Source organism: Thunnus maccoyii, chromosome 9, assembly GCF_910596095.1.
Source record: "Thunnus maccoyii chromosome 9, fThuMac1.1, whole genome shotgun sequence".
NCBI classification, from domain to species: Eukaryota; Metazoa; Chordata; class Actinopteri; order Scombriformes; family Scombridae; genus Thunnus; species Thunnus maccoyii.
In genome coordinates, this window is record NC_056541.1 from 34,718,075 (window position 1) to 34,743,488 (window position 25,414).

The 25,414-nt window shown below is 39.9% G+C and overlaps 4 protein-coding genes and 1 non-coding gene across 8 annotated transcripts in view; 3 read left to right on the forward strand and 2 right to left on the reverse strand.

The window, feature by feature from the left end:
* Window positions 1-1,598: 1,598 nt before the first annotated feature.
* Window positions 1,599-8,244, reverse strand: zgc:113436 (uncharacterized protein LOC503528 homolog). 4 transcript variants are annotated; one of them, XM_042420452.1, is made up of 9 exons: window positions 8,177-8,244; window positions 5,294-5,354; window positions 4,694-4,887; window positions 4,479-4,590; window positions 4,244-4,382; window positions 3,710-3,764; window positions 3,363-3,620; window positions 3,172-3,288; window positions 1,599-2,240 (listed from the first exon to the last, which is right to left on the reverse strand). In XM_042420452.1, exons 2-9 carry the CDS (start codon window positions 5,349-5,351, stop codon window positions 1,983-1,985), a joined length of 1,191 nt encoding a protein of 396 aa, XP_042276386.1. In that variant the 5' UTR covers window positions 5,352-5,354; window positions 8,177-8,244; the 3' UTR covers window positions 1,599-1,982. The 4 variants fall into 4 exon arrangements, with proteins under 4 accessions (XP_042276386.1, XP_042276385.1, XP_042276384.1 ...); XM_042420451.1 differs by lacking the exon at window positions 8,177-8,244 and adding an exon at window positions 5,957-6,056; XM_042420450.1 differs by lacking the exon at window positions 8,177-8,244 and adding an exon at window positions 5,570-5,856.
* On the forward strand, window positions 7,851-11,865 carry ogfod2 (2-oxoglutarate and iron-dependent oxygenase domain containing 2). The gene is made up of 7 exons (XM_042420453.1): window positions 7,851-8,107; window positions 8,201-8,257; window positions 9,677-9,787; window positions 9,879-9,978; window positions 10,192-10,316; window positions 10,754-11,011; window positions 11,138-11,865. The coding sequence occupies exons 1-7, from the start codon at window positions 7,973-7,975 to the stop codon at window positions 11,402-11,404; spliced, it is 1,053 nt and encodes a 350-aa protein (XP_042276387.1). The 5' UTR covers window positions 7,851-7,972; the 3' UTR covers window positions 11,405-11,865.
* A 1,488-nt stretch (window positions 11,866-13,353) lies between these two features.
* Window positions 13,354-13,425, forward strand: trnac-gca. Its single transcript has one exon. It is a non-coding gene; the product is annotated as a tRNA-Cys (tRNA).
* Window positions 13,426-19,112: 5,687 nt separating this feature from the next.
* On the forward strand, window positions 19,113-20,907 carry LOC121904562 (2-oxoglutarate and iron-dependent oxygenase domain-containing protein 2-like). Its single transcript, XM_042422367.1, has 3 exons — window positions 19,113-19,239; window positions 20,023-20,147; window positions 20,584-20,907. Exons 1-3 carry the CDS (start codon window positions 19,113-19,115, stop codon window positions 20,905-20,907), a joined length of 576 nt encoding a protein of 191 aa, XP_042278301.1.
* An 88-nt stretch (window positions 20,908-20,995) lies between these two features.
* Window positions 20,996-25,414, reverse strand: part of slc4a5a (solute carrier family 4 member 5a) — a 35,627-nt gene continuing 31,208 nt past the window's right edge. Inside the window, exons 25-26 of the mRNA XM_042421375.1 lie at window positions 25,107-25,165; window positions 20,996-21,920 (exon numbers count right to left, since the gene is read on the reverse strand). Coding sequence (XP_042277309.1) covers window positions 21,755-21,920; window positions 25,107-25,165 — 225 coding nt within the window. The 3' untranslated portion in view covers window positions 20,996-21,754. The remainder of the gene's footprint in view (window positions 21,921-25,106; window positions 25,166-25,414) is intronic.

Here is a 25,414-nt window from a genome sequence, read left to right on the forward strand (position 1 = left end):
GTGACACATGTCTGTCTCGCTCACACCTGTGTCAAATTATGCAAGTTTTGGGTCCATTCACTGTAATTTCAATTAGTAAATTGAAAACTCTTGATGAGTTTGTGTGTGAAACAAATTAATTTCCTAATTTTCATCAAGTCTATTTTTTAGAAAAGTACAGACTTTTAACCCACATGACCTGGTGAAAGTGTGATTGACATGTGTACTGTCAGGTGTGTAGAGACAATAAGTAACTGATACTCATATATCTGATTAGAGTGTGTTAGTGAACACACATCTTTCTGAACATTTACTGCTTCCACATAGTTTTAGATACAAACTTCATTTGAACTTAAAATGAGTCACAAGACTTTGACCTACAAATCTTGAATTTACATGTGTTTTCTATCCTTTACTGTTAAAGGCTTCTGTCACAAGCATGTAGATGTCTCCAGACCCGGGCTGACAGGTCTGCCCCCCCCCTTCCCTCCTTCTCCCTCTCAGTTGGAGAGCAGGATTTTCGAGTACTCTTCTTGTGAAATATCCTCATAAATCCCACAACTTTGGTCAAATATTATATTAAAAGTCACATCTGATAGTAGGAAATTTTGTCGCGAATCCATTGATACAGGTTTGAAAGCGGTCAGACTTACAGTTCAGACGTCAGAAGCATCAGTTTGATACAAAGTTCATACCCATAGATTGATTTACATTGTAAGGGTGATGTGGCACTGCAACTCTCAGGGCTATAAAATCTTAACTGTTCGAGTTATTACAAAGTTTTTAATAATTTTTGTTCAGCACAGTGTCATAAGTCATGTAATAAAGTTTGAAGCTGATACCATTAACGCCCTCTGAGGAGAGCCGTTTGTTCGGGGTCCAAAATTGGGGAAAAGTCGTACTTTGATGGGCTTACTGTGGACTTCCTGTTAGATTTAGGTCAGGGGTGTCAGTGTATGATTTGTAGGTCTTGATGAGACAAATAATTGAGTTTTGGTTTGATCTCTCTACGACATTCCTACGGGCCGTGGCGGCCGTTTTACATACATAGGTGGCGCTAGAGAGCATATTTTGGCACTTTGGGGGTTAATTTTTACATTTTATCAAATTTTCATCAGACCGGATGTGCGTGCCAAATTTGGTGAGTTTAACATGTTTAGGGTTTCAGTAGTAATAATAAGAAAGAAACACATGAGTTTTGGAGCTCAGGCCTTAATAATAATAATAATTATTATTATTATGTGACTCTGTGTCTGCAGGAGTTAATATGAACAGGTTGCCAACCCTCTCAGGTGTTAATATGTCTGATGTTGTTTACAACCATCTGCTGCCCCCCAGTGGACAAAAGAAAAAAGAACTCTATTGATGAAAGTCCTGTCCTGAAGTTGCAATTCTACTCCATTATTGCAAATGGCTCTGACCCACTTATTTAACAAATCATTTGCATATTTTAGTTTATAAGCTCATTCAGTCTTCAGTCAGTCTTTTACTCTTGCAATGCCGACAGGAAGACTGAGGTTATTCTACATATTTAAATGAGTAGATACTATAAAGGCTAAACTAGTAGAGAATAACAACTGGAGCATCTTGTAATGACTATAGTATACAGCAAGGCAACACAAATCAAACAATACCTTTATTAGTACTGTAGATTAAAACTCTATTGTGTGACAAAGTAGACACAAATAACTTAACATCATTTTCATGGGAAACAGTGTTTTTTGGTGAAGAAATCGTGAAAAAACAACAACAATTCATCTGCAGTTTCTTTGGCCAGAGGATTCTTAGCGTGAGATTCATCTACAAGTGAAACATCAGATGTCTGGATGACAAGCCTGCATTGTGTTCAACTGACTGACGACGGCAGCACTAATCATCATCACACTCGTTTCACCAACATCTGGATCTCTGTCTTCTGTCTGAGACCGCGGGCAGCTCATGACGACATGTGGTAGTGCTCTTCTGACGTGACGACTTAATTCATTTCAGACGGTTCTGAATCCTCAGTGGACGTCAGACTCGGCCAAGTGATATTCTAACTCAGTCTTTATGTCTTCTGAGCTGCTTTGCTCGGTGGCCAGCACCGTCTCAACAGGGAAAGACAAATATAAACTCTCTTTCAGTTTTTTCGGGGAGGGAGAGTCTCCCGCACCAAACAGGGGATCTGCGATTTTAAAGGTCATGGAGGGCATGTTATGTGCCCTGCGTTTGGCGTTCTTTTTCTTCTCTTGTTTGTAGGCTGCGTTCATATTGGCTAGCACCTGGAAATGACACACACACACATTCAGAGACCAAAATGAACAGACGTCTGGAGAGAAAAAGAACAAAACAAATCCATCTGAGCTGAATCATTTCTCCCCAATAACTAGCATGTGTCACGACGCTGACCAACCAATTAAGGGGACACATGAGGGACACAAAAATGCACAGCAACATGTGCTCTCATGAATGAGCCAAATGGGACTCCATATAAGGTCATTTCCCAAATGATGCACTCAACCAATCAGCAATGAACACAAAGTATTAAGACTTAGTAAAGATTTACTGATCAATATTCATATATTAACAATGGATCAAAGAACTGTGTGTGATGTAAAAGGCATCTCTGCTGTTTAGTACAACAGAGTTGATTGTTTTGGTTTTCCTGCCCATAAATTAGAATTCTTTTTATAGTAACAACTAAGATACCGTATAACTAGAAACCTGCATCATCAGCGGTGACCTCATCCTGCACTAAAGAAGGCAAAACAAATTTAAAGGAATTAGTTCAAGTAGTATTTCAACATTTTTGGAGAGACGCTGTGAGTTAGATGATAAGATTGATACCACTCTAAACATTTAAAGCTACAGCCAGCAGCTGCTTAGCTTAGCTTAGCATTAAGACTGGAAAAGCAGAAAACAGCTAGCTCTGTGTTTACATGAGCTTATCAGTGGGACTGTTTCTTAGCTGAAGCTAGTAATTTCCAGTAGTGTCCGCTGGTTGCCTGGCAACCTCAAGGTGACATCATTGATTGGTAGGCAGATTTTGTTACAGTTGGATGGTACCAGGTTACATTTATCTGTACACTATTCATCCCTTTAAGAAAGAAATGATCCCAGGTGAAAATCCTCTCATCAGTGTGACAATCTGACAAACAAGGTTTGATCTGCAGCATCCGTTTTCATTGTGGAAGGAAAAATAATATGAATTACCAGCTGTTTAACAGAGTTCTGCTGCTCCTGCATTATGGTCACATACGTAGAGGCCTTCTCCTTGGTGGAATACATATCCTGCTCTTGATCATCATAATTCAGCAGGCTGAGTGTAGTCTGGATGAAAAGAAAAATGTAGTAAGAAGAAACCAAACCAGTCAGTTAGAACAGGCTTATTCCTGCCGTCTTACCTCGTTGGGTAAATTAGCTTTCCTGTTAAACATGAGAGAGTAGGGGGTGAACTTGGTCGTGGGGTTGGTGGATGTTCTGAACAGAAACAGCACAGGGTCTAGAAAGTCGTCCCATTCGGCCTGCTTCTCCGTTACCATCTGCACGACGGCTTCCTTCAGTAAAGGACCGGTGCAGTCGTGTAGCGGGTTGAGCTGAGGTTGATCCAGAGGAGAAACCTTCAGCGCGATGCTCCACCTGTCGCACAGCAGCTTGGTCACCTGGAAAACATCTGGATGAGTACTAACAAAACTGACTCTCATCTATTAACTGTTTGTTTACTTCATTAACTCTGTGACTCACATCTCACCTCATCACAGAAGTCACCATTCTGCGTGCACACGACTGTTTTAGGGGCACCGAACCTGATCGAACGGAGAACAGAATGAGAAAAAAATCTAATGTGCAACGTTAACAATGTTATAATACCAGTGGTTAAAGTGAACAAATGTCTCCCTCATGGGTTATGGCCTTACTTTTGGAAAGAGTTGTCAGTGGTTTAAGATTTAGGTTATTTTATTTGAATGGTTTTTAGAAGCCTGAAGAGGCACACGGATCAGGAAGTTAAAGCAAAGTATAACAGTTTATTTTTCTTTCTAATTCCTTTTAATCATCTCGTGGGATCCCGAGGACCACCAGGGAACCACGGAGTTAGACTAAAATGCCAGCAACCGATAGTGGCCTCTTATTTATGATTTAGAGGCAACCATACCATGAATTAAATCAAAAACATTAAAGAATTGGTTTGGGGGGATATGGTAATGAGGACAAAAACTAACATTAAAATATATCAGTAGGTTATTTTGGTCAAACTCTTCCTTCAACCCTTGTGAAATGTTTCTACCTGTATACACATTTGGAAATGCATCTGGCAATGGAGAGAGCATCTGTCTTCTGCACTGGAAACGCTTCAGGCCATTTACTGTAGTAATCAATGAGGACTGTAACATTAGTGTTGCCTTGCTGCGTCTCTGGGAAAGGCCCTGGTGAAGAGAAAACACACAACAAGTCTCAAACTGGGGAAAAAAGCAGTAAAGCAGTAAAATATACAATGTGTTGAAATGAAAAGAAGTAAAAACCTATGATGTCGATCCCGACTATATCCCACGGTGCGTCCACTTTGATGGGCCGAACAGTCCTCGCCAGGTTTTTATTCCTCTCGGTGTGCTGACAGGTCTCACACACTTTTATCTACAACAGCAAACACTCATCAGAATATCAGTTAGACATTATTTTTCTATCATTATGTCTCAGTGATGTTAACTGAATATTCTACACATAAAACTGTCTGTACCCAATCCACTACATCCTTGATGATACCCAGCCAGTAGTACTTGCTCTGGATCCTGTGGACCGTCTTCTTTTGGCCCAAATGATGACCGATGTCATTGAAGTGACAGTCAAGGAAGATCTGCCTCTTCCTCTCGGCATCGATCACCACCTCCCTCTTCTCTTCTTTCTTGGGTCCCACATAGTACAGCTTCCCCTCTTGAATGCAGAGATGGATTCACATGAGCAAGGTTCTTACATTCTCCCAAACAGAAGATCACAACAGATCGATGAATACTTCAGGAGAGAACATCACACCATACTGCACTGAAAACATTTAATGTTGTCAGACAGCTGATGAAACATCACTGCCGACCTGCTGAGAACACTTTAGCTCCATGCTTCAATTTGGCATCACTATCCATTTACAAAACACCAATTACTTACAGAAAACCTTTACTTTTATAACATATTGTCAATGATCCACTTTCAAAAGCATGATTTAACGTTCAGGCCACCATCAGACAGTGTAAGTTCGTGATGCCAACAGAGGGTTAGCTAGAGGAAAGAAAGGCATGTTCAGCGTGTTTCCAGTAGCTTATTAAGGTTTTAAAATAAGTCTTACCGTCAATGATAAACTTCCGGGCGTATCTTTTGAGATTCTTCTTTCTTATAGGGTGCATTGTCTGAGGAAAGCAGCCTTTGGTCACAAAAGTGTAAATGTCACCGAGTTTATTGGTGCTGGATTCAACCACCTCCTCCTCCGCCACTTGCAACGACTCCACACTTAACATCTCCGCAAGGTTTTAACAACCAGTTCAACCGGACAGTGAACATAAAGCAGCTGCTACAGCTGACAGAGACACAAACAACACAATCACAACAAAATGAAGCTGCAAACCGTGCGCCTGTCTGCTCCTTCTTCTTCTTCTGTATTTGCACTTAGACTTGACATCCAAGTTTTTGCATTAGCGCCCCCTTCTTACCAACGCATGACACCTCCTACCACACCAGCCCTCCACCACACTGTGTAAGATTTAGTGGCATCTAGCCGTGAGGTTGCAGATTGAAACCATATATAGATATAAATAAACCCTCCCCCTGCCTCTGATTGTCTAGTACTCATTGCCTTTAGGTTGGTTAGTTTAGGCATGAGAAGTGAGATGGTTAAGGTAAGAACATCAGGATCAGAGCCAATCAGAGGCAGAGCGGGGCGGGTCTTCACAGAATGTGGGTGGGGAAAAAATAATGCCCCCCCCCCCCCCTCCGAATGTGTAGGAGGACCTACGGTGGCCGCGAAACTCGCCAAAATCGTGAAAGGCCCTCTCCAGACCCAGCGTTTGGTTTGTCCGTTCTGGGCTACTGTAGAAACATGGCGGGCTCTGTGGACGAGATCCCGCTCCCATGGATGTATTAAGAGAACTGGATACGGCGTCGGAGGCGGGACCCCGTTCATTCCTATGAAAGTTCCTCAGTGGCGCATGAAGCAAAAAAAAAGAATCGACTTCCGGGTATGAAAGTACCCGGATCTTCCGCATTGTGCGGCCCATAGAGCATGCGCACTAGTGACTTTCGCTGGCCAAGTATGCTACTTCCGGTTTAGCCCTCCGGCTAACTTGAATGGGGATAAAACAATTCAATCATGCGGCTCTTCTAAGCTTTTGAAATGTGATCAGACCAAACAGATTTAATTCTGATAATGAGACGAGTCATTTTGTGGGTTGTGATGCTCAAAAAAATGTGTCTACTGATTGATGGACAATGTAGACTTTCACAATGTAAGTCTATGGGGAAAAGTCTTTTTGGGCCCAATAGCGTCACGTGAAGTTGTAATTACATGGTTTGGCCTCTATGTCAACAATTCTTATTTTCAGGTGATTATACACTAATTAAAACATACTTATGAATATTATATTCCATTTCTGCCAAGTCTGTTCTGCTAGATGCCACTAAATTTTACACACTGCACCTTTAAATAAATGTAAAGGTCATTTGTGTAGATCTATGGGACCTCTGTTTTGAAACTTCTACTCCGAACGTTGGTTTGCATGCTAACATGTTTGCCTTCAACGTTTGATGTTTAATGTCTTCTAGTGGTCACAGTGTTGGTATTACATCTCTAAGAATAATATAATGTCATAATAGATGTCATAATTCTACCACATAATGAAACACAACAGCTCTGAAATAAATGCAACATTTGGGGAAGTTTTGTCCACCTACATTCATGAAAGTCGACAGAATATTTGTCGTCACAGTGCGTATATAAGGACTTAAACTTCAAAAGTTTCCACTGGATTTTTTTACTTTGCTATTGTTTCTGCTTTGATGTTTATAGACTCAACAATTGTTATGACTATTAATAATAATGTGTCACATCTGTCAATTATGTTATTTGTACAAACAAATCAGTAGCTTAACGGCACATTGTTTAAAACAGAGGAGTGTGCTTACACAGTATGACCACTGGAGGGCAGTGTACAGTGATGACGTCACTCTAGCTAGCGTCAAGGAAGACGCAATAGCATATATACACTTCCGGTATACCCTTTCAAAATAAGTCATGCATCATGGCACCACCCCTTGTATCAAATTCGCCCAACATTACGAGTGATGTTGGGTCAAATAATTGAAACAGTGTTGGTCTTTCAAACAAACAAAGTGTCGAAATCACAAATAAAGTATTATTATATAAGACAAACTTGAACTTATTGAAATGAAAGCATGTGAGAAGTTTAGAGGGAAAAATCACTATTTGGTGGAGCTGTTAACAACTCATAGACATGTGAAATGTGACCCCGACTACACACTGCTTTTTGTAAGACGTCAAAAGCCAAAAAGGTTGGAAACCACTGGTTTCATCTTTAACAATGTGTTGTATTTTAAAAGCTTGTTATATTATCCATTGTGTCAAATCTTCATCTGAAAAGTAACTAAAGCTGTCAAATAAATGTAGTGGAGTAGAAAGTACAATATTTCCCTCTGACATGTAGTAGAGTGGAAGTATAAAATAGCATCACATGGGAAGCACAAGTCCCTCAAAATTGTACTTAAGTACAGCACCTGAATAAATGTACTTAATTACTTTCCACAACTGATGTTTTTAATTGTATTTGTTTAGAATGAGTCATAGCCTATTTGAAATCGTAAAGACGAAGCTTTTACTTTGTAAAGAGTGAGGCGGAAGTGTTCATGCTATGGCTGCTAACAGAAGCAGCCGTTTAGCTTGTCAGTCATCAGTCTGAGTGGCGTAATTCTGTTTTTCTGTCTCATTTAAAGTATAATCATCCTCCTGCGGGCAGTAATGGAAAACGAAGAGGACGGAAAGTCACCGTTTTATTTCTGTACCTGTTTCACAACTGACAACATTTTCCTGGAGGACTACAAGCTCCATGTTCGCTTCGTAACAGAGCAGCAGTTCAGACTGGACTATCATACCGTCAGTTTCACTCTTTGTTTTGTTTTGTAGTGTTTCAACTCTGCTGAGCGACCTGTGAGCTTTACTGACCTGAATAAACTGTTCATGTTTCAGCTTCTTGAGAAGCTCGGCTGCGTGACAGACCGACAGTTTGAGGATGTTCTCAACAAGGCAAGAAAGTCTGTGTGTGTGTGTGTGTGTGTGTAAACAGTGGTGGAAAGTAACTAAGTTTATTTAGTTACATTTACTCAAATACTGCACTTAAGCAGAGTTTAGAGGTTCTTGTACTGTACTTGAGTATTTCCATGTGATGCTACTTTCTACATTTCAGAGGGAAATATTGTACTTTCTACTCCACTACATTTATTTGACAGCTTTAGTTACTTTTCAGATGAAGATTTGACACAATGGATAATATAACAAGCTTTTAAAATACAACACATTGTTAAAGATGAAACCAGTGGTTTCCAACCTTTTTGGCTTTTGACGTCTTACAAAAAGCAGTGTGTAGTCGGGGTCACATTTCACATGTCTATGAGTTGTTAACAGCTCCACCAAATAGTGATTTTTCCCTCTAAACTTCTCACATGCTTTCATTTCAATAAATGTTCAAATGATCCAATATTTCAGCAAAAATCAAAGATAAGAGAAAAAGTCCAAAAACTGAAAACAGATTTGTGTATCAGAACTTTGTTTTTTCTTCTTTCCTCTCCCATTAATCATCTCACCACCCCTCAGATTTATCTGCTGACCCTTTGGAGGGGCCCGACCCCTAGGTTGGGAACCACTGGACTAAACTAGCTAACTGTATATAAAGTAGTGTAAACTAGCTCCACCTCCAGCAGCTACAACAGTAACATGCTGCTCTAACACTGATGCTTCACCATTAATAATCTAATGATGTCATATATAATAATATATCAGTCAGAGGGACCAAACCACTACTTTTACTGCAATACTTTAACTACATCAAGCTCATAATACTAATAATATTCCAGTAATATTCCAGTGATACGACACCCACACACATACATTTGAAACATGCATACATACATTTCTGCACACATAATATTCTCACAGTTAAAAGTTTACAGCATGTACCTATACGAGCATGATCTGTGACATCACAGCTGGTCTGGAGCCAATCCTAGTCCAGTACGCCGTTTACAAAAGTTTGATGTGGGAACTTGAAGCTTTCAGTGAACATATATTGAGAACAGACTTCTCCGTGAAGTAGGAGTTATCTTGTGTCCAACTTTTAAAATGAAAAATATTTCTGTATTAATACATTTTCAATGAGGTTGATGTAGTTTAAAGAATTTCTAATGAGGCAGCTGAACTTCTTTTGTGGAAAAACCTTGTTGGAGTATTTACATGTCTGAAACATGCCTCGAGGGTCCATATCTAGTTTTTTAAGCTTGGTTTTTGGAGATAAGTGTAAATATAATGGATTGTGATTCAATGCAATCACAACATAAACATGCTGTTATACTGTAACAGTCTTTGGCTCGTCATTGTTCACTCAGTTTCATTATGCAGACCATCCTCAGTTTACAGGGTCTGCATCAAGTGTCTAACTGCTCTGTTTAGATTTCCCAGGAAGTGGACAGGCGAAGGCGTCTAGCGGTGACGTCTGCAGAGAGAGCCGCTGTTATAAAAGACGTGTACCAGCCGCTCCATCCTCATGTCTACCATCTGCAGGTATTTACTGCAGCAGCCACCACTAATGCTTTCATTAATAATGTATGAGTAACAGCTCGCTGAGACAGATCTGCTCTCTGACTCTCCTCAGGAGTCCGACCTCGCTCCAAAGTTCAAGCAGATTGTTGAGTTGTGTCGCAGCAGCGACGCCAGTGAAGAAGGTCTCTTTGACTTGTTGAAGGAAGAAGCAGGTGAGCTGCAAAGCTGGAATACTGTCAACTGTACAATTATTTATAAGTGTTTCAGAAAATGTGCTTAAACAATTGAGTTGTGAGTCTAGTTGGTAATTTCATGCATTATTTCATCGTGCAAGGATGGAAGTCGTGGATCTGGTGTGTTTATATTGACATCATAGTTACTTAAAATGATGCATTGCATCTTTGATTTATTGCACCGTCTTTAAGCTCCGAGGGTGTATCGCTTCCCTGTGTTTGAGAAGAGCTTCTGCAAGGAGCTGGTGGAGGAGCTGGAGCACTTTGAGCAGTCTTCAGCCCCTAAAGGAAGACCCAACACCATGAACCACTACGGGGTAAAGTTTCCATTTCTACTGGCTGAAACACCCTTAAAACAGCATTTAATCACTGCTCAGTCATTCAGATTTCATCTTCATTGTGCCGTGACATTTGAATGTTTGGCTTTGCCGTGGTCCCATCAGTCATAAAGTATCTGGAAGTCCATGAAGTATGAGAGGTGTATTCCAGGCAGGTACATGCAGGGACTTTGATGATTTTTCCAGGAAAGTCAGGGAATGTCGGGTTATTTCACAGCATTCTTTAAAACATTCATTGCGTTCTGTGATTTTAAGCTGAGCTTCAGTAAAAACCTTAAATTAGGAGGCTATAAAATGTTAAAGCTCTGACTGAAATATGTATAATCATGAGAAGGTCAGAGAATGAAACATGAGGGCCGCATCATCTATAAATCATTTTATTCATGATCTACGTCTCATTTTCTCTCTCGGTCCAGATCCTCCTGAATGAACTGGGCTTTGACGAGGGCTTCATCACGCCTCTTCGCCAGCAGTACCTGCATCCGCTCACCTCCCTGCTCTACCCGGACTGTGGGGGGCGCTGTCTGGACAGCCACAAGGCCTTTGTGGTCAAATATGACATAAATGAAGACGTGGACCTGAGCTACCACTATGACAACGCAGAGGTCACCCTCAATGTTTCCCTGGGCAACGACTTCACTGAGGGCAACCTTTACTTTGGTGATATGAGACAGGTGATCATATGCTGTAATACTGTCATTACTGCTACTACTGTCACTGCTGTTAATAGTATTGGAGGAGAATTAAAATATTTTTTGATTTTACATTATGTAATAAAAATGAGTTTTGTTCCCCTGCAGGTGCCTTTGAGTGAGACCGAGTGCTCAGAGGTTGAACACAGGGTGACGGAGGGTCTCCTCCACCGGGGCCAACACATGCACGGCGCCCTGCCCATCTCCTCCGGCCAGCGCTGGAACCTCATTATCTGGATGAGAGCCTCGCAGGAACGCAACAGTCTCTGCCCCATGTGCAACAGGAGGCCCACGCTGGTGGAAGGAGAGGGCTTCGCTGATGGATTCACCAAACACTCTGCGTCCCTGCTGAACGCTTCGTGTGCGTTGACGTGACAGATCCTGCAGCTGTCAGCCTTTTATTAGTCACCGTGTGTCTGATGTTGGCACCCTCTAGTGGTAGTATCAAAACAGACACTGAAGCAATTCCCACTTAGATTGTAAGAATAAATTTATTTTATTTAATTTATTTTAATGATGCATTTTGACTGTGTTCCACATTGGAATGATCAATCTATCTTTGTTATTTAAACCACCAATAACAGTAACAGTATTATAATTCTGGGTTTCCAACTGTCAATGTTAGTTTCAGTCTGCACTGAGAGTGAATATTTGTGACTCTCCTGTCACATATTTTGCAGAATATACCCGCCTTAATTCAAAAATATCCCAAAGCCCACATCATGCCAAAGATGATTTAGAGAGTAATTAAAATACTTACAGGATGTCATCTTTCTCTCTTTTGTTCATAAACCCAGAAGTCAGTAATACTGATATTAAACTGTCATATTCTCAAATGTCTGATCCAGACTGAAATATCTCTACAACTATGGGATGGATCGCCTTGAACTTTGGTACAAACATTCATGGTTGCCAGAGGATGAATCCTAATAACTTGGTGAAATGTCTCAACAACTACTGGATGGATCACCATAAAGTTTGATACTCACATCCATGTCCTCTTCAGGAGGAATTGTCAACTCTGGTGATGGAACCTCGAGTAGTATAAATCCTTTTATGTACTTTATGGGGTGTGAAGTTAGGAAGAATTGAGGTTAGACCTCTGTGGCTCCTCACCTCTGCTCGAAGTGTATCGACTTGAGGCCACATTAGTATTACATTAGACTACATTATTGTTTAAGTCATTTAAAGATGCAGCCACTGGTTCATGGCCGGGCCCGTGCAGATCCATGCTATATCCAGCTGGCAGCCGGCTGGGGGCACTGGGGGCAGCGACTCTGTGTGGTTTTTACTGGTTTACTGGTTTCTCTGGTTCCAGCTCATCTAATGTGAGCATGTGTTGTTTTCCTCTGTTTTATATTACTGTAAACTAAAATACCTCTGACATTTCACAGACTGAACTATTAATCACTTAATTAAAGCAATCATTCCACAGATGAATCCTAACAGTAAAATAACTTTGCAGTCAGTAAATGTATAAATAAATACTAACAGGTCATCAGTCAGGATAGAAGCAGCCAGCAGGATCACACTACTTTGAGCTTCTATTTTGCAAAAGGAGGCAGCCAGAAGAAAAACTTTCATCAGTGGATTTAGTTGAGCAGTCAGAGGTGGAGGCATCTCTTCCTGCTGAGAGCTGCAGAGCTTCATGTTTCCTGAGAGACGGACAGCATTAATATATGTGAATATAAACTCTGAGAGGCTCTGCTTAGACTCAGCTGTGTTTAAATGAATGAGGCCAACATGCTAACATGCTAACAGTGACAAAGCTAACATGTTGATGTTCAGCAGGTATAATGTTCAGTATGTTAGCATGCTAACTGCAGGAGCTATTTATTAGTATTTGTTTTGAGCTCTGAGCTAAAAAGAGGAAATGTATGTGACACATTAGTCAATTTAAAATCAATATTTCATCACCTACCAAATTAAAAGTGTTCTTGTCACCTAAAATAATCAAAGCACTTGACGCTGTAACAAAGACGAGGGAAGGCAGGTTTGTTTGTTTGCAGTTTATCTTGTAAGTGAATCAAGTGTTTGATCAAATGAACACATGAACACATGAACAAGGGGATGAAGTTTGAGTTATGATTCATAAGTCAAACAGTGAATGGACTCAACACTGTCCCCTGTGGACTAAATCCTGGAGATTATACGTCATATCACACTTGAGACGCTGCTCTGGACGGACAGCTGCTGTTTGGTTGGTTTCCACCTGGACGGGGTATGAAGCTGAGGTCAGGAACAGGGTCTCTGCTCTGTGGAGGACAGACAGGATGATGGGAACTGGAGCAAACTGGAAACTCTGTTGTCTCCTATGAGGAGGTGGGGGTATAGCTCAGTGGTAGAGCATTTGACTGCAGATCAAGAGGTCTCTGGTTCAAATCCATATGCCCCCTAAAGGAAGTCATATGTTGTTTATAAAAGGTGAAACGTTTTCACTCTTCAGTGACGTAGTTTGTCCGTTTACCTCCAGTGATCTGAATGAAGAAAAAAGACATTTTTGAGTGGATGAGGACATTAAATCAATTTAGAAAATGTTAAATAATTGTAACAGAGATTCAGAAGCTCGAGGAACAGCAGATGGAGAGGAAGTTCAACATCCACTGGATCTGATGAGTAATCCAGCAGGAATCAGACACTTTGATGTCATCTTTACGTAAAACGAGAGTACGTAACGTAACAGCTGCTCAACAGCGGCCGCTGTGGCCACATGAAGCAATAACAGGATACTTTTCAGCTATTTTCTCTCAAACACACTGAGGTCAGGTCCTGTCAGTCAGTACAGTTCGGTGGTAAAGCATTTCACTGCAGATCTCTGGTCTCTGGTCTCTGGTTCATGTCCAGATGCCTCCTCAGTGAGATTTACACCGTTTCTCTGCAGACATTGTCAATATTTCATCACCGATGTTAGTTGGTAGCAGTAACAGATGTCTTCTAGCCCACAGACTGTATAATAAACAAGGAATTTTAATGTTTTAGCACCTTCTGGCAGTTGAGGCTCTCCTTTGTAACCTTGTTGAGCTCTATCTTCTCCACCTTTTCCCCTCCTGCTCCTCCAGGCTGCAGCCCTGCAGTCATACCAAGGTGTCAATAAAGGTTTAATGGCCTCTTTCATGGCTCGACTCACACAGCAGAAGCAGCAGCTGAGCTTCAGCGCCGTATGTTCATGATTTATTTTCACCGCTCCGTCGAGTTTCATGAGAGAAGGTTCATCCAGGCTGCAGCTTCATCTTCTCACAGTCACTGATTCTTCATGTGTTAAATTAAAATGAGTCGAGGTGTTAGTTCACTGTTAAATGTAGAGATCAGAAAAATCTGTGACGTCTTGCACATATTTTAATGTGCGGCACATAACACTGCACCTACTGATTATTTTCATTATTGATTAATCTGTTGATTATTTTCTCAATTAATTGATTGTTTGGTCTATAAATTGAAGCCAAGACGACGTCCTCTGATGTCTTGTTTTATCCACAACTCAAAGATCTTCAGTTTACTGTCACAGAGACTAAAGAAACCAGAACATGTTCACATATGAGAAGCTGCAATCACAGAATTTGGAGATTTTTTTCTTAAAAAAAAGACTAAATGATTAATCGTTTATCCAAACAGTTGGTGATTAATTGAATAGCTGGCAGTTAATCATTACAGTCTGTGAAAGGTGCTTCTACAACAGTAATGTGTGGATGTTGTGTTTTATGGTTGAATCATAAGCAAAGTTTGTCTTATGATTTATTTCATTTTCCTGTCATGTCAACTTTACTGAAAGTTTATATTTTCTGTGTGTTAAATATTGATTAACTAGTTAAATAAAAACAAAGAATGATGGACGTGGTGATAGTAAGCCAGTCAGGTACCCTGTTGTTGTTGTTGTTGTTGTTGTTGTTGTTGCTGTTGTTATATTTTGACTGAAGATTCATGACCTGGAGACCCGTTAAAGCTGGATTTCAGTTTCTGATGTCAGAGAAGATTGTTTATAGTTAAGTTTTACTGCAAACCTTGTGCTCTCTATCACAGGGAATGAATACATGTCAACAAACAACAGTCGACTCATATTCAGGAGAAACTGTTACCTGGATGTAACTCAGGTTGTAGAAGTACTTGTGTAGCTCACCATCACTCTGTATCACAAATAATAATGGAGAACGTAAACAACAGTGGAACAATGGTGGAAGAAGTATTCCGATCCTTTACCGCAGTAAAAATACCAATACAGCAATGTACAAATACTCCATTACAAGTAAAAGTACTTCATGAAAAGTCCTACTTATGTAAAAGTACATAAGTATTATGAGCTTGATGTAGTTAAAGTGTTGCAGTAAAAGTACATAAGTATTATGAGCTTGATGTAGTTAAAGTATTGCAGTAAAAGTACATAAGTATTATGAGCTTGATGTAGTTAAAGTATTGCAGTAAAAGTACATAAGTATTATGAGCTTGATGTAGTTAAAGTATTGCAGTAAAAGTACATAAGTATTATGAGCTTGATGTAGTTAAAGTATTGTAGTAAAAGTACATAAGTATTATGAGCTTGATGTAGTTAAAGTATTGCAGTAAAAGTAGTGGTTTGGTCCCTCTGACTGATATATTATTATATATGACATCATTAGATTATTAATGGTGAAGCATCAGTGTTAGAGCAGCATGTTACTGTTGTAGCTGCTGGAGGTGGAGCTAGTTTACACTATTTTATATACAGTTAGCTAGTTTAGTCCAGTGGTTCCCAACCTAGGGGTGGGGCCCCTCCAAAGGGTCAGCAGATAAATCTGAGGGGTGGTGAGATGATTAATGGGAGAGGAAAGAAGAAAAAACAAAGTTCTGATACACAAATCTGTTTTCAGTTTTTGGACTTTTTCTCTAATCTTTGATTTTTGCTGAAATATTGGATCATTTGAACATTTATTGAAATGAAAGCATGTGAGAAGTTTAGAGGGAAAAATCACTATTTGGTGGAGCTATTAACAACTCATAGACATGTGAAATGTGACCCCGACTACACACTGCTTTTTGTAAGACGTCAAAAGCCAAAAAGGTTGGAAACCACTGGTTTCATCTTTAACAATGTGTTGTATTTTAAAAGCTTGTTATATTATCCATTGTGTCAAATCTTCATCTGAAAAGTAACTAAAGCTGTCAAATAAATGTAGTGGAGTAGAAAGTACAATATTTCCCTCTGAAATGTAGAAAGTAGCATCACATGGAAATACTCAAGTAAAGTACAAGTACCTCTAAACTGTGCTTAAGTGCAGTATTTGAGTAAATGTACTGAGTTACTTTCCACCACTGGTAGAGAATATAATTAAAGCACACGATGGCCTGATCACTTGATATATCTGTAAAGTGTTGCAGGGATGCCATCAAGAGGAGAAATCTGATGATGAACTATAAATCATCTCTATATCTACAGCAGAACTTCGAGCATAAATCACCTGGATTTGTTGAGACTTTAACTTCGTAAACTTGTCATGTTTGTCTATATCAGATCTATTTACAGGATTTTTAAGTTTTAAGATTTATGAATGCAAATGCAAACAGCAGAAAAGAAGTCAGGGGTCAGAGGTCAGTCTGACCCCTGTCTCAGTCTCAGTACAACTAGAGTCAGTGAGGTTAAATATACATGCAGTTTGCTTCATGGCCACCAGGTGGAGTCCTACACTTCAGACTCCTTATCCGTGTTCCTTCTACTCCTTCCTCTTTTTCCTCCAACAAACTTCTTCCTCTTCTTCTCCTCCTTCTTCACCTGAATATTCCTTTTGCACTTCCATCTTTTCATCCCTCTTTCCCTCATCTTCTCCATCTTACTTGTCTTTCTCGACCTTTCCTGCTGTTCCCTGCATCTCCTCCTCCTGCTTTCTCTTCTCCCAGTCTTCTCTTTCTGTTTTTTTCTTCCTCCCATCTCTTTTTCCATGTCTCGTCCTTGTCGCTCAGCTTCTCCTTTCTTGTATTGTATTTTCTCTCGTCCTCCTTCATCTCCTCTTGTTCCGCCGTTTATTCTTATCCTCAGTTTTCCTAGTTTTTCATCTGCAATAATGATTTTTATTATTGATTTTCTCAATTACCAGAGAAGTTGTTTGGACTATAAAATGTCAGAACATGGTGAAAAATCTCTATTACTGTTCCCTGAAGCCCAAGATCAATAACCCCGACCCTGATCAACAGGAATCAGAGATTTATTTTTATTATTGACAGTTTGTTTGCTAATTTGAGTGCACGCATTCTGGTTAACATTCTGTCATTAATATGTCTTGCTTGCATTAAATCATACTTTACTACCGGTGAAGATGGCCTCTGATACTGCGGCAGACAGGAAGTGGATGAGGCCAACAGGAAGCACCAGACGGGAGTCTGCCTCTCAGGATCCAGTTAACTTTAATTGCTTTACTTTTCTTGCTTTGACAGTTAGTTGAGCTGTAAATAGTTTCTTGATTTAAATCTTTGTTGAGATGAAGGTTAATGTGTGATATAGAGTTAATTGTTTATTGTGTGTATAAACCTTCCGTCATGTCAGTTTTATTGAGTTCAGTTGCTGTTTGTTTAGTGAACCTCAGTTTGAGTTAAAGGCTCGTTTTTGAAAGTACTTTTTTCTAGTTTTCCTATTTTTGTATTTTGAAAAAATAATTTGTTACGTTGTTAAGTTGTAAATAAATAAAATAGATAAAATAGGACTATATTTTGTTTTACACACCTGGTGTTGTTGAGCCTTGCTGCTTATTTCCCGACAAACACACAACAGATTAATTCTCAGGACATTCATAGAAAACAAGATGAATAATTTTCCGTATTTAATTGCTATGGTTCAGTTGTGTTTGTTTACAATATTCCCTCCTGTGGCAGAGTATTTACATATCATAAAACATGCCTGGAGGGGATCTTCTTTTAAAACCAAATCCATATTTAGTTTTTTCAAGCTTGGTTTTCAGAGAGAAGTTTAAATATGATGCATTGTGATTCTATGCAACCATAACATAAACATGCTGTTATACTGTAACAGTCTTTGGCTCGTCGTTGTTCAGACTGTGCTGTGACGTCTGCAGAGAGAGCCGCTATTATATAAGACGTACCAGCCGCTCCATCCTCATGTCCACCGTCTGCAGGTCTTTACTGCAGCAGCCACCACTGATGCTTTCATTTAAGGGGACCAATTATGCTCATTTCCAGTTCTATATTTTTATTCTGGGACTCCACTACAGTAGCTCTGCATGATTCATAGTTCAAAAAACTTATACTGGCCCTCAGTTCAGCCTCTGTCTCTAACAGGCAGCCTTAGTTCCTGTCTCTTTAAGGCCCGCCTCCTGATGAGCCCGCTCTGCTCCGATTGGCCAAATCCAAAAATGCCACTTCCTGCTGTGAAAATGACCCGGATGAAAACATATTGCGCTCACTCTATGGAGCATGCTCACTAGACTTCCGCCGGCCGAGACGGGTAACCGCCGGTTTCGCCTTCTGACTAACTTGAATGGGGATAAAAAATTAAATCGTGTTTCTCTTCTAGACTTTCAAAATGTGAAATGAACCATTTCATGTTGGTTGTGACCCTCAAAAAAATGCATCTGCTGATTTACAGACATGTCTTTAACATGAAAGTCTACGGGAAAAAGTCATTTTGGGCCCAAAAGCATCACATCATGTTGTAATTACACGGTTTGGCCACCATGTCAAAAACCCTGCGCTGTTCCTGGAGGCTTGATGTTAAGTTAATGCCGATGCAAACCCAACACACCTGATTTATTGCTTCAAATTAAAAGCTTTTAAATGACTTAATGACAGGAGTCAGTGATTTGTTATTTGAAAAACATTCACAGCATGTCAGCTCAACTTGAGTCATGGCTTGGCATGACTACCCCTAAAACAATGGAAAAATACCATAATGTTATTGGAGCGGAGCAGTGAACTCGTGCACTGTGCGTGGAGCAGATGACCATATAAAGAAATCTGTCACGAGCCGACATCAGCTCGGGCTGAAAGTAGAAAAAAACACTGGAAACCATCTACTTCTACATACCTTATCTGACACTTTGGCCATGTTTAATATGAACATCTGGCATTGTAAAAACATATTTATGACTGAAAATAATAATAATGTATGAGTAACAGCTCGCTGAGACAGATCTGCTCTCTGACTCTCCTCAGGAGTCCGACCTCGCTCCAAAGTTCAAGCAGATTGTTGAGTTGTGTCGCAGCAGCGACGCCAGTGAAGAAGGAAGAAGCAGGTGAGCTGCAAAGTGCTTTGATATCCTCTCAGTGGGTGAAGTTCCAATGAGAAGTAGATCACTTTGAATACACAGTGGCCGTTATAAGAGCTGCTTTTCATAGTTTTGTTGACAACAAACAGGATCCGTTATGCCACACAAGGCTGAGTTAGAACAGAAAACAAGAAACTGAAAGCACTCAGATGTTTCCGAGCCTCAGTATCACTGTTTGATATGGAAATAAATTCAGCATATTACACAATTTTCTGACTGCTTTGAATCAGTTTTCACAACAGTTTTCTTGTGGGCAGCTCTGCTACATGATGACTTCACCGCCAGACATTAAATATGTAAGGCAGAAAAAATCTTTCTTTCTCTTTGATTGCTGTCAAAACACTGATTATTATCTTACAGTGCAGCATATTTAACTTATAAAATGAAAGTTTTCAAAATGAATTGCACAGTTTTGCTCATGAAATCACCAACGCAGACTCTCTTTTGATGAAATTAGTTTTCCATTTGAGAGAGCAGTTTTCATTTTGTGTGCTATATGAGATGTGAAGTCGAGTATTACGAGTTTTGTGTTCAGAGCTTTGCTTGTTGAAGCTCAGTTATGAAAGCTGGAATACTGTCAACTGTATTTCAGAAAATGTGCTTAAACAATTGAGTTGTGAGTCTAGTTGGTAATTTCATGCATTATTTCATCGTGCAAGGACGGAAGTCGTGGATCTGGTGTGTTTATATTGACATCATAGTTACTTAAAATGATGCATTGCATCTTTGATTTATTGCACCGTCTTTAAGCTCCGAGGGTGTATCGCTTTCCTGTGTTTGAGAAGAGCTTCTGCAAGGAGCTGGTGGAGGAGCTGGAGCACTTTGAGCAGTCTTCAGCCCCTAAAGGAAGACCCAACACCATGAACCACTACGGGGTAAAGTTTCCATTTCTACTGGCTGAAACACCCTTAAAACAGCATTTAATCACTGCTCAGTCATTCAGATTTCATCTTCATTGTGCCGTGACATTTGAATGTTTGGCTTGCTGTGGTCCCATCAGTCATAAAGTATCTGGAAGTCCATGAAATATGAGAGGTGTATTCCAGGCAGGTACATGCAGGGACTTTGATGATTTTTCCAGGAAAGTCAGGGAATGTCGGGTTATTTCACAGCATTCTTTAAAACATTCATTGCGTTCTGTGATTTTAAGCCGAGCTTCAGTAAAAACCTTAAATTAGGAGGCTATAAAATGTTAAAGCTCTGACTGAAATATGTATAATCATGAGAAGGTCAGAGAATGAAACATGAGGGCCGCATCATCTATAAATCATTTTATTCATGATCTACGTCTCATTTTCTCTCTCGGTCCAGATCCTCCTGAATGAACTGGGCTTTGACGAGGGCTTCATCACACCTCTTCGCCAGCAGTACCTGCATCCGCTCACCTCCCTGCTCTACCCGGACTGTGGGGGGCGCTGTCTGGACAGCCACAAGGCCTTTGTGGTCAAATATGACATAAATGAAGACGTGTACCTGAGCTACCACTATGACAACGCAGAGGTCACCCTCAATGTTTCCCTGGGCAACGACTTCACTGAGGGCAACCTTTACTTTGGTGATATGAGACAGGTGATCATATGCTGTAATACTGTCATTACTGCTAGTACTGTCACTGCCACAGCTGTCGCAGCATAAAAATCACAATGTTCAACACAAAACAACACATATAACATAACACACATAATTTAGAATATTTTTAATTACATAAATTATATCTGTCAATTCAAGAATATCCTATATGTGTGTGTGTGCATTTCTTAATTGTTGTGCTGGAAGTTAATTATATTCTCATACAGAGTCCATGAGAGGAAAAACACAAACATAAACCTGCAACATAAACATCAGGACTTTTGGTTGTTTCTTTTTGTAAAAGGAGAGCTGGATCTCTGGGATCAGAGGCACACTACAGCATCTTCAAACACACCATAAGACAAATATGCAGCAAACAATAACATAATGAAAAGTCATGGCTTTGTACACTTGATTTTACAGTTTCATGTAAATTAGTTCTGTTATTAAATCAAAAGCCTCAAAATCAAACTCTGTACACAGAGGCTGCTGTGAAATGATTTTATGTACTGATTTCAAGTTTAGTTTGGATTTATAGTAATTACAACAACAGTACAATATTAATAGATGCCTATTATGTATAAATATGATCCTATACAGCACATACAGATAAATATTTCCTTTCTCGTTATGGCCATTTACATCATAGACATAAATAAATAAATAAATTCAGTATTTAATATTGTATTCCAAGAAAGATTTCTCATAAATGCACCAGTTTCAAAGCAGATGCAGCTTAAATGTTCTGGTTCAGTCCTATTTCAGTCTGTTCAGGTGTCAGTCTGCACAAAGCTGGCGGTCTGTGCCAGCTCGTACCGTCTGCGGCTCAGCGGCGGCGGCTCTGTGCAGCGTCCTGTAGTCTGCCCACACCTCACTGTGCGCTGCTCTGTCAGCAAGACATCGAGTCTCTGCTTTATAACGTGGTCTCGCTGCTCATGTCCCGGGGCCGGTGGTGGTCGATGTCCGAGTCGTAGTCTGACTCCATCTCGATCTTGACCTGGGGCACGGGGCAGGCTATCCCTCGGCCCATAGGCACGGCCGGAGACGACGGGCAGGAGATCTTCAGGTGGAGGGTGATGCTGAGGAAGGGCAAGCTCCAATTACCATACACACCCACAGCCAAATACACTGAGGGTTTGAGGGTGGAGGCCGGGGAGGGCAAAGGAGCTCAGCCACATGGCATGATGACAACAGCCAGAAACTAGCAGCTCATGACAGCTGATGAGAGACGACTAATTAACTAACTAACGTGTTAGAAAAGCTGCTGCATGGATTGACTGGAAGGAAGACTCGTCTTATGGCTGAGAGTAACTCAAGGATTCAGAGTAAAGCAGTGATGGATGGGAGAAGCTGGGAAGTAGGAACATGTTTGTTGCACTTTGCAAACATTTTTAACAGAACACTGATGATCAATTTCATCACTTGTCTGAAATTAATTTCCAAACTGGAAAATGAGGTTTTGATCATTTAGACTGGAATTTGTCAAATGTTTGTCTTATTTGAACAATAATGGAAGAGACTGGGCTTGTTTTTATCACACTGGAAATTTAGAATCAGGTTCAATTTGTAAAGAGTAACAATGGAGGAAAGTACTTTAACTCAAGTACTTTACTTTACTACAACTTTGAGGTACTTGAGTATTTACATTTCAGAGGTAAATATTGTATTTGTACTCTGGTACTTTGTGCTTAAACATGCAGAACTCTATGTGGAAGCTCAGGTAAGTTTAAGTTAAGTTTCTGGTACTTTGCCAAACTAATAAGTTTGTGAGGCATCATGATCAATGCAGGCAGAAAGAAAAGTACATTGTATATTTTTTTGACAGCAAGTCACAAAACAAATTCATAAATATTTTAATCACTTAAATCAATTCCAAACCATGCCTCTTTCAAAGCAATGCAGACATGATAAGTAATTCCCACAAAGGAAGAAAAGAAACACCGAGGCCATGAAGGTAAATGTTTAGCATGTGCTGAATAAATTATGGCTTCATCAGCTGTTCGGGGGAGGAGAGTTCAGAGAAGCTACAATAGGATCGAGCTACGTTTCACATGCAGGTGTGGCTGATTTGCTAAAGAGATTCAGCACATGGAGGAAAAAGAAACAACCAAAACAATGATGCTTGTTGCATGTGGATGATGATACAGTTGTGTTTGAACTGGTCTACAATAAATCCTCTAATTCTACTGCTCCCAAATGGACCAGATGCACCAGAGACTAAACATAACACACCTCAGGTTTTATTTCTCTATTTAAAGTCCACACACACTGTATGTTAATCTAAACAAAGAGCAAACTATACAGCATGCATTTCCATTCATCACCCTTCAGCTCACAGTCACTGCCTTTCAGAATAAACTAATACACATCAAGGAAGAGTTACAACATGTCCAGTTGTGTGTACAAAGGGCAGCGCAGTGCACATACTGTGAGACATTTAGCACATGACACAGGAAGAGTAGCAGCAAGGATTATACAGTTAACAGCATTACAAAGTTCTGCATTGCCTTAAAGTGCATGGAGAGGAGACTGAATGTAAAAACACCTGAGCCCAAACATGAGGGACGATGAAAACACAGTTAAATGTTCATCGGTTGTTACATTTAATCTGAAAATCTGACAGTGAAGGAAGGAATAAAAGAGTTCTGAAGGGCACTGTGTTTTTAGAGGGCATGTCATAAAACTAAAACAGTACACAACATTCACAACTAGTAGTTTCTTCTTCATGGGGGAAAATATTAGAGGAAACTAAATATAATGCAACGCAACAACAAAATAAGAGCTAAGTTTAAAATCAAATAGTCAAACCAGAATAAAGTTAGTGTTTGTAGCCATCATTTAAATATTGGAGGAGACATTATTGATCTTTAAAGGGTTGATTCATCCAAATCACACAGAACATATATATTTATATATTCTAACCTCCCTGAAGGTCCCCAGATATTTAAAGGAAAATAAAGAATAAGATATTTATTTTGTTCTCACTTAAAGGAGCAGTATGTAAGATTCAGTGACATCTGACGACCCCTCACCCCCCCCTTCCAAGTGTAGAGGAGAACCTACATGTTTGTCCTTTCTGGGCTACTGTAGAAACATGGCGGTGCAACATGGCGGCTCCGTGAAAGAGGACCCGCTACCTATATAGATATAAAGTCTCATTCTAAGGTAACGAAAACACGATTCTTATTTGCAGGTGATTATACACTAATTAAAACATGAATATTATATTCCATTTCTGCTAGACGCCACCAAATCTTACACACTGGTCCTTTAAATTAAACTCTATTTATTTGCTTTTTTCTTGTGAAATACATATTTAAGCTGTTTAGGGCTCTAAAAATCCTCACAATTAATAGTCATAGAAGAAAAAAAGCTCACGTTTCTTGTGACACTGCTTCATTTTAAGAGCCCACAATCCAAAAGAAAATGTGAAAATGGTTAAGGCTCTAACTAGCTGGTTACTGACTGGTTTTGACTGGTTTATCTTTCTATTGCAGCTACTGGACTCACCTGGCTGTTGGTGGGAGGAAGTGGTGATGTGTTGTCCATCTTTATATACAGTATATACAGTAAAAATGACTCTGCATTCTGTCTATACACACTGCTGACCAGTGGAATTTAGTCTGTGGTGCTCAAACCATTTAACAAATAAAAAAGCAATGAGACTTTCCAGTAGCTGATACAGAAAATACATTTTTCTTCCGGCACTCTTTCAGACAGAGCAAAGAGAAGAGTTATATTAAAAGCCTTTATTTAGTCAGACATATTGGTTAAAACATTTGTTTTGACCTCACAGGGTTTCCGTTCACTCTGAATAAATACTGTTTTCATTGGAAGTGCTTTCTATTTCAGAATGACAGAGTGACATATTGAAAAATAAATAATATATATGTTTATATAATGTATAATAAATAAGTTTTAAATGCTGTGAGCAACACAAATGAAATTCTATTATACATCCGTTGTATTGCCGTAGTGAGTCCTCGTCAAACATGACTTGTTGTTTTCTTTTTTTTTTGTTTGTAGTTTGGGTGAACCGACCCTTTAAATGATTATATTTACTGTGCATGTAAATGTTCACATGCACTCACTTACAACAGGTGCTTGTTTATGGCTGCGTGATGGATGGTGTGTGTGTGTGTGTGTGTGTGTGTTAGAGAGCAGCGTGTGTGGCGGCAGGCTGGCAGTAAGCTCCCCAGTGAGACTGTGCAACATCAGGATAGATGAGATCTTTGTAGGGGATGTGCAGTTTGAGGACACAGTACCTGCGATCCAAGTCCGACTCTGAGCTGGGAGAATGGTTTGAGTAGGAGTGGAACTTCTCCTGCAAGCAAACACACACACACAAACACACACACACACACACACACAAACACACACACACACACACACAAACACACACACACACACACACACACAAACACACACACACACACACACACACACACAAACACACACACACACACACACACACACACACAAACACACACACACACAAACACACACACACACACACACACACACACATACACACACACACACACGCACACACACACAAACAAACACACACACA

Excerpts from the sequence above, each read along its gene's own strand:
- ogfod2 (XM_042420453.1), top strand. The coding sequence starts at position 7,973 with ATGGAAAACGAAGAGGACGGAAAGTCACCGTTTTATTTCTGTACCTGT. Across the intron at positions 8,258-9,676 it reads TTGAGGATGTTCTCAACAAG|ATTTCCCAGGAAGTGGACAG; the intron begins GCAAGAAAGTCT and ends TGCTCTGTTTAG. Across the intron at positions 11,012-11,137 it reads ACTTTGGTGATATGAGACAG|GTGCCTTTGAGTGAGACCGA; the intron begins GTGATCATATGC and ends GTTCCCCTGCAG.
- zgc:113436 (XM_042420449.1), bottom strand. The coding sequence starts at position 5,462 with ATGTTAAGTGTGGAGTCGTTGCAAGTGGCGGAGGAGGAGGTGGTTGAA. Across the intron at positions 4,383-4,478 it reads AGTCGGGATCGACATCATAG|GGCCTTTCCCAGAGACGCAG; the intron begins GTTTTTACTTCT and ends TCTCTTCACCAG. Across the intron at positions 3,289-3,362 it reads AAGCTAATTTACCCAACGAG|ACTACACTCAGCCTGCTGAA; the intron begins GTAAGACGGCAG and ends CTTTTCATCCAG.
- LOC121904562 (XM_042422367.1), top strand. The coding sequence starts at position 19,113 with ATGAGTAACAGCTCGCTGAGACAGATCTGCTCTCTGACTCTCCTCAGG. Across the intron at positions 19,240-20,022 it reads AGTGAAGAAGGAAGAAGCAG|CTCCGAGGGTGTATCGCTTT; the intron begins GTGAGCTGCAAA and ends ACCGTCTTTAAG. Across the intron at positions 20,148-20,583 it reads ACACCATGAACCACTACGGG|ATCCTCCTGAATGAACTGGG; the intron begins GTAAAGTTTCCA and ends CTCTCGGTCCAG.